Consider the following 20,073-nt stretch of genomic DNA (forward strand, 5'->3'; position numbering starts at 1 on the left):
GGTCCTCAGGCACTGGTGGCATCAGAGAAAGGGAACCCTGTAAATTCTTTTTCAACATTCACATATTACTGTACTACTATAACAGTTTATTGTTATCACTATTCCTTAATTATAATAACTGTTAATACAATACATACAGATCATTTTGTCATTTTTATTAATTACATCCATTGATATTTAAATAACAATACAATAGTACAATTATTATTTAAATATCAATGGATGTAATTAATAAAATGACAAAAAAAACAATATGTATGTATTGTATTAACAGTTGTTATAATTAAGGAATAGTGATACAATAAACTGTTATAGTAGTACAGTAATATGTGAATGTTGAAAAAGAATTTACAGGGTTCCCTATATATGTGTGCTTTGATGTAATAAGTAGGGGGTCCATACTCTCTTATTTTGTGATTACGGCATCAGAGAAAACCAGATGCAGCCATGACTGGGCGAAATAAACAGGAAAAACACGGAATGTTGTTTGCGGGCACTGAGGCACTGCCACCATGGAGGGGGGAGAAGCGACCACAGAAAGAAGCTTACCTGAACGCTGAAAAACCTGACTGGGGACACTACAGAGAGGGACCCAGTGACAGACCAAGAAAAAAGGTTGTGAAAAACCGCAAATCAAAGTTTTCCACAAGGCAAAAAGGCCAAAATTTTTAGAGCTCAATCAACCGCAAGGCTCACAGCTCCGTGGAAAAAAAGAGACTGAAGAGGGACTCCACGTGGACGGGTGGTATAGGGCATGCTAGGCATGCTCAGTGTGCCTGGTCAAAGTTTCTAGATACTTTGACATACATTTTCCACATCAGGCTCTGTCTGATGATGTCACCCATCCTGCTTGTTCTCGGAGAAATACTGAAAAATTTCTATCATATTTCCCCATCCCTTCTTTCCTCTTGCAAGTACATTTTGAATGTCTTTTTGTAGAGCCTTATATCATTTTATAAGTCCTTCTCTGAACTTTCTTGATCCTTTCAACATCCTTATGAACATCAGCAGATCAACTCCATGTATCCAAAAAGGATATTGAGTGTCATACAATGATGTAGACAATGTATTAGTGTTATGGTTTAGCGGTGTTTGGGTGGATTCTTGGGTACTGTGGCAGATGACCACGCCCACGGGGAGGAGCCCCGAGGGGAGCCACAGTACTGGGCTAGACTCAGAATGCACAAACACAGAATTAGATCTTTTATTGTACAGCTGATGTATACCACCAGAGGTGGCAGTAGTGAGGTGATCCAGAGATAGCAGTCTCGGGACCCTCAGCAGGGACCCGTCTCACCAAGTTGGTATAGGGAGATTCCAGAGTAGATTTCCCAGCAACGCAATGCTGTAGATGAGACAGACAGAGTTAGATTACTCACTAGATAGTAGCTGTAGGTTGGCGATTCCACCAGGCTGAAGTAGATGGTATAGGCACCGAGGCAGGGAGAGCAGGCCCTCGAGGAGCGAGTACCTGATCCCAGAAAGCCACCTGAAATAAAGCAGAGGGCCCCCGAGGAGCAGGTACCCAGGTTAGAGAATACCCAAAAGGGCAGAGAGAGAGAGCTTCCAGCGGCAGCACGGAAGCGGCAGAGTAGCTTAAACCGGACGAGTCCAATCCTTGCTAACTCAATGAGCTAGCAAACAAGTACAGGCTAAATACCCGGATGGCGTGACGTCACTTGAGGGGGACGCCCCAGAGGTTCGCGCCATAACTGGAATAAAGACATGGGTAGCGCGCGCACGCACCCTAGGAGACCCTTGGGAGAAACATGGCGGGAGCCAACGCCATAGCCGTTCCGGGGACGCCAAAGAGAACGGCTTGCAGACGCAGCGGTAGCCATCTTCCCAAGGCTAGCGGGAAGAGCAGAGAAAAAGGTGGGGCACAAGGGTTGAAGCCATCTGAGACCGACGGATGCAACAATTAGAAGATTTTGAGCAAAAGCCTGGCTCACAACCCATGTAAAGGAGGATTCATGCTTCCCCAAGAAACAAAAGATCTTTGAGCTACATTTCTGGTTTTCTCTATCATAAAAATGTTTGTTTGGTTTTTTTTTTTCAATTATTTATGAATTTTTAACTACAATCAAGTAATAACAATTCAAGTTACATTATCCAATTTCCATTGAATATTTTTAAGGAAAACAGGTTTTATAATGACAATCTACCATAAAGTTAAATTACATTCAACACATATAAATATAAATCGCCTGTTTCCAGTTACCAAACTAAAGTGGGAGCTTCCTAAGCAAGTTAAAGTTTAAAGAAAATATATACTATATATTACAGAAATCTGCAGATATTATTTTCTTTCCAATTAGATATATGGATTAGGTACCACTCACCTCCCTTTGCTTCCTACGTCCTTCCAAGAACTTTTCTAACTGATCTGGATCATAATACACATACCTCACTCCATCAATACGCATTACACATTTGCAAGGAAATCTTATCAATATTTGAATACCAAATGTTCTTGCTAAATTAGCTAAGATTATAAATTATTTTCGTCTTTCTTGTGTTTCTTTGGCCATATCTGGATATATCCAAATTTTTTGCCCCAGGTAGAGGGAGGTACGATTTAACATAAATGCTTTTAAGACTTTATCTCTGTCCGAAGGCAGAGAAAATTTAACCATAACTGTGCCTCTCTTCTCTATCTGGGAGCTAAAAGATGTTTCAATTAACTCAGTAACATTTAATGATGTTTCTTGTATTATTTTATCTGTTGCTATACCCTGCTTTCTTTCATTTATGAAATACGCATTTGTAATCGATGGGAGATTGTCAGGTTGCCATAATAATATCTTAAGGAAATCATTTTTTAACTGTTCCTTTGCAGAAACCATCTTACACTTAGGTATTCAAATTTAAGAATTGTTAATTTCCCGAACAGTATTTTCCAAAGTCTCAACTTTTTTAGAGAGAGATAACTCTCCTGTATTATTGAAGACTGAACATTTTTTATAGAGGTTATATCCTCTTGTACTTTTGTCAATATTGTACCATAATTTGTTACCATGGGATTCAAATTCAAAAGTACATTTGCATCTCTTTTATATTAACATTCAGCTGTAACAAGATTAAAGCTTGTCATAACATTCCCATTGTCACATTATTTGGATTTCCTGATAATAACTCAGGTATAGAGGGTAGAGGCTCAAAATTTATTTGCTCTTGGTTGGCGTTGTTCCCTATTAAGGGAGTTGATACCATTCCTGATGTTAATTCAGATCTTCCATCGGCTACACCCAAACACTCGCCGACTAAAGTTACCATCTTTTGGGGGGGGGGGGGACACGACTCCTGACCCCTTCCCCATTTATGCAGCACTCTTACATCTCTGTCCTCCTCGCTCGGACTCAATTGTAATAATGGTGTCCATTTCACATTAGAGCCTGGAACTGTGATGGGTGTGCTGCTCTTAGGTGGTGCAGGTATATTTGGAGCCCCGGGACTTAGACTGACTTCTCCCAACAATGGTGAAGCTTGCTCTCCTTCAGCCAAAGTAACGGGATTCTCCGGGGTTAAACAATCTGCTGGTGAGTAAAAGTTAGTTAGCATTGTTTGTAATGGGCTTGGTCTGACAGGGGTCGAGGCTTCCTGTCTCACCTTGCCCTTCCGCTTAGTATGCGGCATTTGAAGAAATTTAGAAAGGAAATCAGTTTCACAAAACAAGTCCAGTTTGGGAATCCTACTCCAAGTCGAAAAGGAGGTTTGGCCTTCCAGCCTTCGCTGGCCTAAGCCGGACCAAGCCGCGCGCCGTCTGCCCCTCGATTTTATGGGCAGACGCTCTCCTCAGACATCATTCGGCCCACCTCCTCTCACAGCCAAGGGTTGGTCCATGCCTCCGAGATGTTCCATGGGCATCCAACAAGTTATTCCGGGGGGGGGGGGGGTCTTACTCCGAATGCAGGTAAGAGCTTGGTGCCCCAAACGCTCTCTCTCTCCACGGGCTCCCAAGGATATACTGTCTGGCCCTCAATTTTATGGGCAGATGCTCTCCTCCGACATCATTCGGCCCACCTACTCACACAGCAAGGATTGATCCATGCCTCCGAGATGTTCCACGACGTCCAACAAGTTATTCCGGGGGGGGGTTCTTACTCCGAATGCAGGTAAGAGCTTGGTTGCCCCAAACGCTCTCTCTCTCCACGGGCTCCCCAAATGTTTATTTTAATCACAAAATTCACCAAATAGTTTTCTGACATATTTTCAGTTCCTGAATTTGGGTGAATCAAATCCATATAAAATATATTCTTGTAAAGTGCAATCAACCCCTAGTTAAATATAGTTTATAATGTCTGCTAACATCAGAATATAAGATCAGAGGTCATGCAAGAATTGGGGGGGGGGGGGGGGGGGCGGTAGATAGGAGTAGGAAATATGGGAGCAGGAATGGGGAAATTGGATTTATTTTAATTGGATTGGGGAGGGATCTGGGATGGTGAGAGATGATTATTATGGGGGGGGGGGGGTTAATGATTTTATTCTAAACTGCTTAGATGCTATGGTTTTGTGGTATTTCAAATATTATTAAACATTAATATTATCAGAAACCCAAGGAATGTGTGTGAATAAAGTATCATTTTATTGTGATTGACATCTAAAGCCTGTTTAATGGAACCCAGAGCCAGTCACGTTTGCAGGATATCCTCAATTAAAATGCATGAATTATTATTTGCATGCACTAGAAGCCACAATGTGCAGGTTTAGCTCAAGTGTATTCATTGCATTTCCTGAAAATGCAAGTGGCTGACAGTCCAATGGGGCAGGTTTGGGAACCATACTGATTTAGAGAGTTATTTACAATATTTGCCATCTTCCTTCTTCAATGTCTCTTATTTTGTTTCCTTTCTCTTCTTAATTGCTCTCCTGCCCCAACATGCCCAGCTCCCATTATTCTTCCCACCTATCTGTTTCAATTCCCACATTCTCCCATATATCCTGTCCCTTTCCCACTCTACCTCCCTCTCTTCTACTGTCTTCAAGCCAATGCTCCATCAAAGTTACAGTGGTTCATTTTGGATAGAATGATGCCACAACTCACTGATAACCTTGTAGTAGTGAACTGCAAGGTTATCATTATAATACTGATTAGCTTCAGCATTAGAACAAAACAAAAATATTTTGCTGCTTTTCTTTCAACAAATTTGCAAAATACAGCAACAATCAAGCTGTAATTGAAATCCAACTACTAGGCTGTGTAATTTGTTACCATACCTTATTATTTCAGTTGAACATCAACTGACAGCAGCAATTTCAGAAACAGAAAATAATCAAACCTGAGATTTCTCCAGGAGATCTACCAAAATAGGAGGCAACTCTTCTGCATCCAAATAATCCAGCAGTTCTCCTTCTTCATAGGGCAATCGTATAGTTTCAGAATCTGAAATGAAAGCAAGAATTTAACACTGCAGTGGAAAAAAACAAAACAGTACTCATAACATGCCTTTCAAATATAAGCATCACAAATGAAGAAATGGAACGTCTGAAATTAGTAAAATTACAGTATTGATAAAGCAAACAGTTAAAGAGTCAATGCCTAGAGTCATGATTTAACATTATGCACGCCGTTTGCCTCACTCACCATGACCCAGGTATAAGAGCATAGTGACAAAGTTCAAGCCCCAGAGGATTTCTGTAACTTTCATTCAATAACAAGACATCAGTACAATTGAATGTCGAGGCCCATGTGGCCAGTGAGGCAATTTGTAACAAGATGGCAAGTTGCCTTAATGCAGCAGTGCCTCCTACTTGCTGAAAAATGTTAAATGGATAGGGCAAACCTTACCATAATATGGAAGAATTTTCGCAGGGATCATATTTTGTCTTGAGCACACCTACTCTTGAAAAATTGAAGTTTTAGTAGAAATTAAAGGAAAACCAAAAGACAGGTTTGTGGGCTCACAATTTTCCTCTTAACCCTCTCTATTTATCCAGAGCACTGACCATTCAGTGGAAATTAGATAAGTGGGAGAGATGGAGAAAGAGAGACCAAAACCTGTAGACACCTGCTAATTTCTGAAATAATCTTCCTTAAACCAGATTTTTAACAGCAGGCCTATCTCCTGAAAACCATCCCAGCAGAGGTTCTTCCTAACTTCAGTAAGGTTTGCCCTCATATTCATGCTCAAGCAGCAGTATTCAATAGACTCTTCAATATATCAACTGATTTGTGTCTTGGTACAATATTCTCTAGAGTCTAATGTTCCATAGGGTTTCTTTATTTTTGGCTCATTATATTTTCACACTTTTTTTTTTTTTTTTTAAATAAAAAGTGTTCATTTATTATAGCCACATTCCCCGTTTTTATAAAATTTCTTTCCCTGGGACTATTCTTCAGTTGTTCATGCTATAAAGTTTTCAGTGTGATGTCTTCATTTAGGTTCCAATAAGCATCAGCGTAGCACAAATTTCCTTTTCCTGACATTTATAATGATGCGAAAGGCTGAGTGGCAAATGCTTTCAAAAGCTTGGCACATGAATATCACCTTAAAATTTAAAATAAAAATCAGACTGCAAAAGAAGGCTGTTTGTTTGTTTGTTTTAGCTGCAAACTGCATGAGGTAAAATTTGTTACTGTTTATTTTTGTCAGGAATAGGAGACACTGCTGCTCCAGAGGCCCAAAGTTTTTCCCACAGACAAGAAAGGGAAGAAACCACTATCAGACCCCAGAAATGCTAGTGCTGAATGCATTAAATGAGAAATTACTACTTACTTGATAATTTCCTTTTCTTTAGGACAGTCAGATGAATCCAGAACAAGTGGGTTATGCATTTCTACCAGCAGATGGAGACAGAGTAAACTGATATTGCAGAATATATACCCCTGTGGTTACAACAGCTTGCCAGTATTCTCTTCAAAAGCATCTGTAGACAGACTAGTAAAAAACTTGATGAAAAACAGATAACCATTGCAATACTCAGCCAACAGGCAACACTGAGCTCAGACAAGAATATAACAACACTAGTCTAGGGACTGAAGTAACACTAACATGTAGGAACACAGGAGGATCATTATGTAATCATATGGCAGCCAAGGGCGGGAAGCTGAATTCAACTGACTGTCCTAAACAAAAAGACATTATCAGGTAAGTAGTAATTTCTCATTTCTAGGCGTTCAGTCAGATGAATCCAGAACAAGTGGGATGTACCCAAGCTACTCCCGAATAGGGCAAGGGGCTGCCTGTGGTCCAGTCAAAACCACTCGTGCAAAGACTGTGACCTCCAGGACTTGCACATACAGACAATAATACCTGGAAAGGTGTGTAAGGAGGACTACATGGCAGCTCGGCAAATGTCGATGGAAAACAACAATCTAACTTCTGCCCATGATACTGCCTGAGCTTGGGTGGAATGGGCCCAAACCAGACTAGGTAACGGCTTCCCAGCATCCACGTATGCAGTCGTGACTACCTCCTAAATCCAGTGAGCTATTATAGCCCGCGAGACTAGCTCTTCCTGTCTAGTACCTCCACGGAGGATAAATAGGCGATCCAACTTATGCAAAGGCCAAGTGACCGACCTTCTGATACCTGACCATATGCCACTTGACATCCAAGGGCCACAACAGATGAGACTCTTCTACATTTCTCTCCCTGACCAGAGAGGACAGGGAGACAGACTTGTTCAACTGAGACTCAGAGACCACTTTCGGTAAAAAGAGAAACAGCTCCTAGCAAGACAAAGTCTGCAGCTCGGAAACCCCACGCACAGAACAATTTGCCACAAGGAACACTGTTGTCAAGGTCAAAAACCACAAGGACAGAGTACATAGTGGTCAAAACGTTGAGCTTACCAAAAAAATCTAAAACCAAAGTGAAACTCCATACTGGCACCGGAAACACAAAGGACGAAGAAGATGTTCCACTCCTTTCAGAAAACAGACCACATCAGAATGAGCCGACAAGGATCCACCATTGAACGGACCCCTGAAACAGTCGAGAGTAGTTATTTGTACCCTTAAGGAATAAAGGGCCAAGTCTTTATTCAAGCCATCCTGCAAAAATTCCAAAATGAATGGTATCTTGACCGAACAAGGAAGAGTACCGCAATCCTTGCACCAGGCCTCAAGCACTCTCCAAATCCGCACATAGGCCAAGGAAGTGGAGAACTTTCTAGCTCTTGGCAAGGCAGAGATCACTGCCACAGAGTATCCACATTTCAGTAAGCAAGCCCTGTCAAGGGTCATACCGTTAAAAAAAAATAGATTCGGATCTTCATGAAGTCAGGCCCCTGCTGCAACAGGTTCCTGTGCATTGGAAGTCAAAAAGGCGAATCTACCAGGTGCCTCCGCAGATTTGCATGCCACGGATCCTGGGCCAATCTGAACCAACCAAGAGCATCTGTGGTGTTCGATTCTTCAAATCTGCTCAACATGGGCCATGGAGGAAAGGCATACAGCAACTTGTCTTCAGGCAACTCCTGCACTACGGCATCAATCCCCAATGACCTCAGATCTCTTCTATGGCTGAAAACTCGCGAAAACTTACACACTGTGTAAAGTCGCCAACAGGAAAACAAAAACAAAATAGATGCCTTTGTTTTCTTGGACCATCCCTTTTTAAGTCGCCAACAGGTCCAGGAACGGGAGACTCCAATGATCACGAATCAGCTAAAACTCCTCACCTGACAATGCCCACTCTCCAGAGTCCAAACTCTCCCTGCTGAAAAAATCTGCTCTTATGTTGTCTTAGCCTTCAATGTGCAAGTATGATTATCTGGAGATGCATCTCTGCCCATTCCATAAGATGATCTATTTCCTGCAACACTTGCTGGCTCTTGGTATCTCCCTGCTGATTGATTTAAGCCACAGTTGTTGAATTGTCTGACATTATGCAGACTGAGCGACCCTGCAGCCTGTTGCCTAACTGTAAACATGCCATCTGGACCGCCTTGGCCTCCAAGCGATTGATGTTCTAGAGAGACTCTCTGCACTCCAGTGCCCTTGTGCCGTCAGCTCCCGATAGTGAGCTCTCCAACCAAGGAGTCTCTCATCCTCTGTCAGGACTAGCCAGTCCGGAGGGGATAGCGAAACTCACTTCCTTAGATCATCCGCCTGATTGCAGTTGGAAGAAAACCTCCATCAGCAGGTGGAGCCTAATCAAATAGTCCTAAGACTGTGTATTCCACTGAGATAGCAGGGAGCGCTGAAGAGGATGCATAAGCACCCTCACCCACAGCACCATATCCAGTGTCACTGCCATTAAACCAAGGACCTGCAGGTAAAACCATATGGTTGGGCGCAGAGTGTTCAACAGACGAGTTGAGTTAGCAAGTTCCGAATTCAAGCTTCTGGCAGGAACACCTTGGCCTGCTTCATGTCGAAATGAACCCCCAGGTATTCCAGCGACTGAGTAGGCTGAAGACTGCTCTTGGCTAGGTTCACCATCTGGCTGAGCTCCTGCAACAGGGAAATCATCAGGCAGCTCTCTTCCAGCGACTTGGCGCGAATCAGCCAGTCATCCAAATATAGGTGTACTAGGACTCCATCCTCTCGCAACTCTGCCGCAACTACCACCATTACCTTGGATCAGGTTCTAGGAATAGTGGCCAGACCAAGAGCAGTGCCTGAAATGAAAAGTGGCATCCCAGAACTGCAAATCGCAGGAAGCGTTGATGTTCTAATCAGATGGGAATGTGGAGATACACCTCTGACAGATCCAGAGAGGTAAGAAATTTCCCCAATTGCATGGTCATTATCTCAGAGCGCAATGTCTTCATTCCAAAATGCTTCACTTGCAGATGACGACTGATGCCTTTGAGGTTCAGGATAGGCCAAAAAGAGCCCTCCTTCTTTGGCACAATGAAATAATGGAAAATTGCCCCATATTTTCTTAAGACGTGGACACTGGGACCATAGCCCTCATAACTGAGAAGCCTTGCCAATGTAGTTTTCACTGCCTGTTTTTTGGGTTTTTTTTGTGGTAAGTGGCAGGCAGACACCATGAACACGTCCCGAGGAACATTGCAAAATCCCAGCGTATATTCCTCTCGTTTCACCTCCAACACCCACTGATCCGATGTGATTTTGACCCACCTCTGAAAAAAGAGTGAGAGGCGTCCCTGTTCCCAGGGATAGGTTGTCAAACCTTCATTAGGAGGCTCGAGAGGTTCCACTACCCAAGCCTGCATCTCTTCTGGGTTGTCAGGGACAAAGGACCGAGACCCACCGAAGGGTCAAGTACTCTGAAGGTTGCTCCTGTACAGGGTCATAAACGTTTGGAACCTCTAGCACGCCTTCTCATGAGAAGGGAGTACTGTGCCTGCTTCTATCCTCCGAAAATTGAGGAACCAAGATTCGCCCCACTTACTGGCCAGTTTCTCCAACTTGCAACCAAACAGCCATTAAGAGGCAATTTGGTGAGGTTAACCTTGGATGTCACATCAGCTGACCATAACAGATACCTGGCTGCTACTATCGAAACCAACTTTCTGGCTGAAGTGCGGACCAAATCACAGCCCATCTCTGCCAAGAAGGCAGTAGCTGGTTCCACAACTGCCCTGGAATTTACCCCAGAGTTATCAATCTCCTTGGAGAGAAGCAAACAAGAATGAGCACTAAGGAACAACAAGAAGCGATCTGCAAGGTAATTGCCACTGCTTCAAATGCTTGCTTACAGATATAGTCTCAATCTTTTTAGCATAAGCATCCTTCAAGGCTGTTTCTCCTTCCATGGAATAGTGATCCTCTTGAAGACTGCACACACAAGTGCATTTCCACCTTGGGAAAAACATAATCGCTCTCTTACTACTGGATCCAGAGGGTACAGGACTTCCAAAATCCGATCCCCTTTGAAAATAGCCTCTGGGGCGCCCCACTCAAGATCAATTAATTCTTGAATGGCCTCATCACGGGGAAAATACAAGAGGCTTTACGCAAGGAAACCAAAATGGGATTTCTTTGACTCAGACACTGAATCTGCCCCAGGAACTCCAAGCAATTTTCAAGATCTGGGAAATCAGAGCTGGCAGTTCATTTCTATGTAAAAACTGCAATATAGTTCCATATGGTTCTAATCCAGGGGATTTTCACCATCCTCTTAGGCAGGATCAGCGACATCATCTGTGCCAACCAGATCTCCATCCAGAGGACCCACTGCTGCTCCGGCGCCCAACAAAAAATCCAGGCAATGTTTTCCCCCTGCACCTTTGCTCTAGGAGGATGCACCTGAAGGACTGCAATTCTGGAAAAATTCTACCCATGAAAAAGTAGAAGCATCCAGACCAGGAGGTATACGCAGTGAACTACCTTCCCCTGCTGAGGAACCAATTAGGGGAGTTAATAAATCAGGCGCCCCACTTGAATTGTCTTTACCCAGACCCACATCCAGCTGGGAAGAACCATGCTTAGTGAAATCAGAGAAAGACAATTCACCATGAGCCTCCAAACAGCGCTGGCACAAATCAGTGGGCACTCCTGGCTGAGATGCCCGTATATAACAAGCAGTGCAAAGAGAAAGATGCTTAGGCTTCTTAGGCACAGGCACCATGATAGCTGACAACGCGCTGAGTGGCAGCCGGAGGCGCACGTTTAGCTAGGTTTTTTTTGGTTTTTTTTTAGACAAACGCTTAACTAGGTACTTAGAAATTATGTGTCCAACACTTAGGCACACACATCTAGGCGGCCAAAAATTAAGTGCATGAAAAACTTAAGTGCACAGTACCACTTGTGGGCATAGATAAGTGTGCGGCCACTATGCGTCGCTTAATATGGGCGCACAGACTACAAGGCCCCACTGTGCACCCAAAATCTGGGCGCACAGCTGGACGCACATACCAGACAGACAATCCTGTAGAGGGCAGACTTAGGAAACATGTGAAAAGCCATTGCGGCCTACCACACGGCGCACAGCAAAAAGCCTCATAGCAGGGCCTGGCCTAAGGAGGCTGCTCAACCTGCCAGGCTGCCCACGTCCCTCTACCTCCCACAGATAGGAACAAATGTCGGACGGCACACTGAGCACGGAGACCGGGAGAAAAGGACACCCTGTACAACAAAAAAAAAAACCTCCTGCTCTGTATCTTTTTTTTTTTTTTTTTTTTTTAACTTATCGGAGCTCAGCCGCACCTTGCTGAGACAGAGACAGTCTCTGGTTGTGGGGGAAGAAGGTATGTGCCGTCACCGCCGTGCTCAGCTTCCTGCACCTACTGCCTTTCAGCTGTTCAAGCAGCTAAGTCCATGCCAGCAAAACTAGCTACCAAGGCACTCATCTGAGGGACACAGAAATCACCTTAGGAATTCTCAACTGGGGGAGGGATCATTTGGTATCACCACAGGAGAGCAGGGCAAATGTTATCCTTAATCCTCCTTTATTTTAAAATGAAGCAATCTCCAGTGGGGAGATGCACGTCCACAATGTGCTGGAGATGGAGAATACTGGCAGGCTGATGAAACTGCAAGGGTATATATACTGTCACGTCAGTTTACTCTGTTTCTGTCTCCTAGTTGGAATGCATAACCCACTTGTTCTGGATTCATCTGACTGGACGCTAAGAAATCTGATATTAAATCATTCTGTCAGACAGTGCATCAGAAAGGAAGGAATACATAAATAAAAGGGTCTCATCTTCAGGCAGTTCAGACCGTTATTATGCTTATGAAGTCTCAATATCCCAACAGGATGCTCTAAGAATGCAAGTGATGCACTTTTCCGCTGGATAAATCTCTGCTGTAGATTACAATTTCCAGTCCCAATGTCTGTTTCATGGCTTTTTATTTTGAAATTAAACAGATGTTTGTTTTACATGAGAAAAAAAAGTTAGGCAGCATGCAGGATTCCAGATTTCCTGTTTCCTATTTTGAAAGATAATTGTAAGTGACTCCTCTTGTTACCTGATCCATTTTTGCCCCTTAGCATGAGCGAGTAACCCTCATTTCCCGGATAGAGGTTCACCACCAGACAGGAGAGTGTCTCCTGCATAACCAGCTTCTCCAGCAGGTTCACATTTCGTCTCAGCTTCTGCTTTGGAAAGACAGAACACTTGTGAAAATAATCCTTCAAACACTAATCTTTCTTTCATCAGAGAGCAGTGAATCTAATGTTCAAATCTGTGCTCTAATCTCACTTTTATCAGCATGCTATTTTCTTAAGTAATCTCACTTTGGTTATGTCAGTTGTTAAAAAAAAAAAAAAGCCATACTGATGTGAGTTATTCATCTACAATGTAGCAGGTCACTAAAAAAAGGTCCAGGTTTCTTGGACTAACCTACAGGTGCTGACAGGACACACAGCTGTTTAACATGCAGCTGGCTGAAGGTTCCACATAGCGTCATTTGTTAATAAAAGCATTTGAGCTGAAACTGTTAGATTTTTGGCCCTCTTATCCAGTGGTTCACAAATCCGGGCCTTGAGAAGCCCCAACCGATCAAGTTTTGAGGATGGCCACACTATATCTGTAAATCTATTTGCAGATAATTTGGTCTAAGAACCAGGTTAATTTGCATATTTTAGGGTTTTTTTTTAAAATCCAACCTATTTGGAATTCTGGATTTGAAAAACACTGTTCTCGTATATCAGTTTTTTTTGTGTGGAGGAGAATATTGAGATCAATAAGGAAGTAAGATTTCTTATGGACAAGAAAGCATGAAAAGGGGTAGGGGAAGGACGCAGAGTCTTATGAGTCTATCTGAAAATAGGCATTACCAGATAAAATTTTTATATGTTAAAGTAATAAGTACCTCTACTCTCTCTCTCTAATATGGTTTTGTCGCCCTACCCCCAACTGAAGAAAACTTTTTTTTTTTATTATTATTTATTTATAATTTTCAAATTACATAAACTTTGATTAACATTCAATGCACATTGTATTGCAACAATATTATTCAACAGATATTGCTACATAATTAAGGCAATCAAACCCACACTGATAATTTTTTTTTTTTCTGTTGAGAGAAAATCATAATTCATCTCATTTGTTTCAGAAAAATTTCACCATAAATCTGAGACCTATTTGGCTAAATTCAAGTGAAGAATATTATAACTAAAGTTTCTAAGTTGAAAAAATCAGCACTCATACAGTTGAATTAAATTTCTAACTCCTGCACATCAAGGTTCAACTGGGGACGAGGTTGCAGGTCCTCATGACTCAACAAATTGTCGTAAATGTTCCAATTGAGTAAAAACAAATACTTCAGTTCCTCTTTTTACTATGCATTGACAGGGGTACTTTAGCAGAAAAGAAAAACCTAACGATAACACTCTTTGTCTCATTTCAAGGAATTGACGTCGCCTATTACATGTAATTGGTAGGGATGTGAATCGTTTTTTGACGATTTAAAATATCGTCCGATATATTTTAAATCGTCAAAAATCGTTAGAGGCGCGATACAATAGGAATTTCCCCGATTTATTGTCAAAAATCGTAAATCGGGGGAAGGGGGAGGGCGGGAAAACCGGCACACTAAAACAACCCTAAAACCCACCCCGACCCTTTAAAATAAATCCCCCACCCTCCCGAACCCCCCCAAAATGTCTTAAATTACCTGGGGTCCAGCATTGCAAAATGGCGCCGGCCGTATGGCCATTTTGCAATACGGCAATACGATTTGAGTGCAGGAGGTCGCTCCCGGACCCCCGCTGGACTTTTGGCAAGTCTTGTGGGGGTCAGGAGGCCCCCCCAAGCTGGCCAAAAGTCCCTGGGGGTCCAGCGGGGGTCCGAGAGCGATCTCCTGCGCTCGTGACGTCGGGGGACAGGAACCAAAATGGCGCCGGCGCTACCTTTGCCCTGTCATATGACAGGGCAAAGGTAGCGCCGGCGCCATTTCTATTAACGCACCCGTGGCCCGAGAGTGGAAGATCACACCGGGACCCCCCCCCCCCCCACTGGACCCCAGGTAATTTAAGACATTTTGGGGGGGTTCGGGAGGGTGGGGGATTTATTTTAAAGGGTCGGGGTGGGTTTTAGGGTTGTTTTAGTATGCCGGTTTTCCCGCCATCCCCCGATTTACGATTTACACGATTTAAAAAAAAACAAAACCGCGACGATCCGATTCCCTCCCCCCCCAGCCAAAATTGATCGTTAAGACGATCGATCACACGATTCACATCTCTAGTAATTGGAGGTAGATCTGGAAATATCTTCACATTTTGTCCACAATATATTATAGGAAATTTCTGAAAGTATACTCTCATTAAATTACTTATATCAGCCATTGATATTAATGAAACAATTAAAGTCTCTCCAACACCTGTACAGCTGAATTTTCCAAAAAGCTAGTGAGATTAGCTGGAATAGAGACTGCTAAATCAGAAGTTCTTTTCTTAGCAAAGAAACAAGAGTTAATAGAAATCATATTATTATCAGAAAAACCAAGAACTTCTGTTAGAAATCTTTTAAAAGAGACATGGGGAATTTCCCCAGCTATTCTAGGAAAATTAACAACCCTAACATATAAGTGTCTAATATTGTTTTCTATTATTTCCAATCGCCTGGAAACCAATGACTGATCTTTTATCATTATAGTATTCACAGCTTAGTATTCACAGTATAGATTTAATATTATAGTATTCACAGCTTAGTATTCACAGTATAGATTTAATATTCCCTTCAGCTACATCCATTCTTGTATCAATTTCATTTACTTGCTGCTGTATACCCAAATATTTTTGAGATAAATTAGAGGATACTGTATCAATCTTCCCTTCCAATCTGTTGACAGTCACATTTAACCCGCTAACCTTTGATCTTCATGAACGATGGACTATGGCCCCTCTAGGTTAAAGCACGTTTAAGCTTTAACCCGTATCCGCTATTGTATTTCTTAATTATTACCACCTTTACTTCCTTCCAGCTACATAAGCTTCCAAGTTCCTTATCCTTGTTGAATGTAACTTTGTCTTATTCATTTCTTTTGTTTAATTTTCTTTAGTTACGCTACAGTTATACCCTTGTTAAATGTAAACCGATCCGATATGGTTATTACTATGAAGGTCGGTATAAAAAAGTGTTAAATAAATAAAATAAATAACCAAGTCCCATAGTGCCCCCAATGTTACCGTTTCAGGCCTTACGTCCTCCAGATGTTCAGGATAGGGAGGCTCTCGTTGCTCCCTAGCAGACACTTCTGCTGCCTCCTCTTCCTCCAATTCCAGTACGGAGATAGCTCCTTCAGAAACTAACGATTGCCCAACCTCGTCGGTGGGTGTCGCCGCTGCTTCTTCGTCTGCGCCTCGTTGGGCCGGAGGTGGACATAAGTCAGGACTAAGGGAGGCCTCATCCTGGGGAGCCTCTCGTTCTTCTACCGGGAGGCTTCCAACAGATTCATTGGATCCCTGTTTTTCAAGCTGTGTCATAAAACGATCTATTTCAAGCTGTAAAAGTGGAGGTAGGGGTTCTGAAGGAAATACCCTCACCTTCCCTTTTCTTTTAGCCGGCATGTCAATTGAAGGAAAGTATCTGGCTCCGAAATAGAGGGTTTTATTGGTGCTGTCTTTTAGCCTAGATCCCAGTATATGGGGGCGGCTGTTCTCCTAATCCGACCTAATCCGGACCAAGCCGTGCGCACCCCTTAGGCGCGCACGGCTTTGGTGGTGCCGCAACCGCACAGGTTTTATGTGCGATTCGGCTCCTCCCCTCACGTGGGGCCTTGGCAATGAGGTGTTCCGGGCCTGGTTCAGGAGGGCTGCAAGCCGGTCTCCCCAGCGTCTCAACGTTGTCGCACAGGTTTTATGTGCGATTCGGCTCCTCCCCTCACGTGGGGCCTTGGCAATGAGGTGTTCCGGGCCTGGTTCAGGAGGGCTGCAAGCCGGTCTCCCCCGAAGAAAACATTTTAACATAAAAAATTATAAGACCCTAAGGCTCTAGTCATGATAATGTCATTTTACAAGTGGGGCAAACAGGGCAAGGTGAAGATTAACTTTTCTAAAGCCCGCACTATTTGAAATATTTTAAACCTATTTACAATGGGATTGTAAATATATAAGTAGCCTATACTATTCCCCACACAAGACGATGCCCTACAGTAGGAGACAAATGCAATAAGATAAACTTTCTAGTATTACATGGATAGGTGCTATACAATTATTTGAAAATGTTATTTGTTGTACCATGGAGGTGATGTACTTGGACTCCAAGGAGGATAGGAAGAAGACTACTACATCCCTGCTAGCACAAAAACAGCACTGAGGGGATAGACTTATAAAAGATAACTCCTCCTGCCTCATTTGCTGAGGGAAGCCATAGTAGTGTGTAAGGTGCAGGGTTATAAAAATGAGCAGGAAAAAAAATGTTATTTCCAACCAATGTCTCTTGCCTGGTGCAGTGTAACGATCTGTTATTGCTCCTGTGAGCATTCAGCTATCTAGACAGCATGAATGTTCAATTACTCATGACCACTTTATGACTTCCTGTAGCTATGCAAATGGTAAGGAACCATTTTGTTTATTTATTTGCAAACATATGATATTCCACTTTTTTCCAAAAATGGCCTCAGAGTGGATTACAATCATCTAAAACTGTATTAACAGATACACTAGCAGTAATAAAACAAAAAGCCAGTGATAAAAAAAAAAAAAAATAGAGGTGAGAAGAGTTACTATTACCACAGGCCATAGAGTAGCCAGGTGGGAACCAGATGGCTACAACTCCCCAAAAGCCAGCTGGGTAGATGGTGGTAGGTATTATCTACCATCCACCAGAGACCTAGGTGGCCAGATGCCTGAGCAACAATCTCACTAGTTTTGTTAGCTGTTCAGATTACCACAACGCTTGGTTGTAAGACATGATAGGTGTTGAATTAAATACAGACCCAGTCTAATAGCATTCCAAAAAAGAATGGAAAAACAAACTACAAATCAAAACAATTTTTAAAATAAAATTTTATAAAAAGGGCTAAAAGATATCATAAATGCATGTATATATTGCCTTCACATTTATTTAATTATTGGTTTCAATCCCAAAAACCTTAATTTGTATATCAAGGTTTTTGGGATTCTTGGCTCACTTGTTTTTGGTTTAGCTTATTATTTTAATATACTGCATTTCTTGAATAAAACAAAGTAGTTTCCAATCAAACTACATTCATAATAAATGTGTTATATAAAAACAGAAAAAATTTAAAAATGAAACAGATAAAAAAAAGTATTAAAATAAATAAAAGACAAAAATCAAGCTTCATTTTTAAATAGTTAGGCCAAGTGTTTCCCACCATTACTATGGATTTCCTTTGGATTGGTATTCTATCTATCTTGGTTAAGAACCCAGACTTTGGAAAAGTTGCACATTTGACATCTCATGGAATGAGCCATTTGTAGATACTTTATCCTCCAGCAGCTTACACAGATGCTTGGATTAGAATAATACTAATGTTTGATTGCACTTTGGACATCAAGGAGAAAATTTTCATATGGATTTTGCGCATAAAAATAGAATATATGTGCGTAAGTGGCTTGTACCTGCGTATACACTATTTTATGAATGTTGAGAGCATAAGTATATTTTCCATTTTGCACATACATTTTACCAAGGGAAAAAAAGGGGCATGCTAGGAATGTTCTGGGGCAGGGTTTGTAAGAGATATATGCGTATACATTACCAAACGTATTCGTACATTTTTATACCTGCTAATTGACTGGCACAAGGGAAATCAGGCTTGTCTGCAGTGTACACACATAGTTTATAAAATATTTACCTCCATGTATAAATCAAGGTTATTATGCTTATATGTTGTATTTTTTTATGCACCTTAAATATGCAATAACAACCCCTTCGCCAACAATGCAATTATTCCACTAGCAAGCCAGGTTAGAGACCTTGGGGCCACCCTTGACTCTAGAATGAATTTCAAAAAATTCATTAACGCTACAACCAAAGAATGCTTCTTTAAGCTACAGGTCCTGAAGCAGCTAAGACCGTTCTTACACTTCCAGGATTTCCGTTCAGTGCTTCAGGCCATACTGTTTTCAAAGATCGACTATTGTAACGCTCTACTACTCGGTCTCCCCGCCTCTTCTACTAAACCTTTACAGATGCTGCAAAACGCAGCGGCCAGGATCCTTACTAACACACGTCATAAGGACCACATCACACCAATCCTAAAAATCCTACACTGGCTACCCATCCAATATAGAATACTCTTCAAGGCTCTCATCATCATCTACAAATCCGTCTATCAACAATCCACACTCCAACTCGCCATCCCACTCGAACTACATACTTCAACAAGGCCGATCAGAAACGCCTACAAAGGTTTGCTCAAGGCCCCCCCCCCCCCCAACAAATCCTCGGTCCACAACTCTATTCACAAGCGAGCACTTTCGACAGCAGGTCCGCGCCATTGGAATTTGCTTCCCCCAGATATATGCCAGGAACAATGCCATCTCTCTTTCAGAAAGAAACTGAAAACCTGGCTGTTCACACAAGCCTACCGTTGAAAGAACATCTATCAATCCAACATTGACTCTCACCCTTCGACCTCCTCCCCCCCCTCCCCGTTTTCAGTCCCTCCCCTGACTCCCCCCCCCCTGCTCATGTCTCCCCCTCCCATAGGATATATTATATTAATAATCGCCTAGGATAAATTTCTGTTTAAGTCTCGCTACTATATTGTTTTTATTAATTTATTATCACTCTCCAGTTGCTATCGTTTAAAATCTTTCCTGTCTTCCATCTCCCATGTTTTCACTCCCTGTTTAATGTAACTGTACCTTTCTACTTAGTGTTAAATTGGTTTCCCCCTGTTCTATTGTAAACCGGTACGATAAGACCTCGTCTTGAGTATCGGTATAGTAAAAGAAGTTAAATAAATAAATAAATAAATAAATATGCATATGTTTATAAAATAGGTAGAGAATGTATGTATTTTCTTGTATTGGAAATATTTGTGTGTACTGAAATACAGAGCAGAAACATGCGGTATTTTATAAACTGTGCAGCTCCTGCCACACAGTTTATACAATTCTAGTATTAATCTTTGCATGTCCACCTACATATGTAAATGCTGTACCGCATATAGATTTGAAAGTTAGGCACCCTGTTACTAATACATGCATAAAAATCTTGACATAAAAATATATTTGGAAGTGCACCAATAAATAAGTAAATGTAATGGTACAAGCTATCACAGCATACACA

At 42.0% G+C, this 20,073-nt stretch overlaps 1 protein-coding gene across 9 annotated transcripts in view; it reads right to left on the minus strand.

Annotated features, from left to right (window-relative positions):
- Positions 1 to 20,073, minus strand: part of SUPT20H (SPT20 homolog, SAGA complex component) — a 270,381-nt gene that overhangs the window by 141,796 nt on the left and 108,512 nt on the right. For 7 of the 9 annotated variants that reach the window (XR_003856913.1, XM_029602737.1, XM_029602736.1 and 4 more), the window contains 2 exons: positions 12,836 to 12,965; positions 5,283 to 5,386 (listed from right to left, as the gene is read on the minus strand). Coding sequence is in view for 8 of the 9 variants with exons in the window: in XM_029602737.1 (XP_029458597.1) it covers positions 5,283 to 5,386; positions 12,836 to 12,965 (234 nt within the window). In the remaining variant the exon portion in view is untranslated. The remainder of the gene's footprint in view (positions 1 to 5,282; positions 5,387 to 12,835; positions 12,966 to 20,073) is intronic. The other 2 variants (XM_029602740.1, XM_029602738.1) reach the window with 1 other exon arrangement.

This window comes from Rhinatrema bivittatum, chromosome 5, assembly GCF_901001135.1.
Source record: "Rhinatrema bivittatum chromosome 5, aRhiBiv1.1, whole genome shotgun sequence".
Taxonomy (NCBI): Eukaryota; Metazoa; Chordata; class Amphibia; order Gymnophiona; family Rhinatrematidae; genus Rhinatrema; species Rhinatrema bivittatum.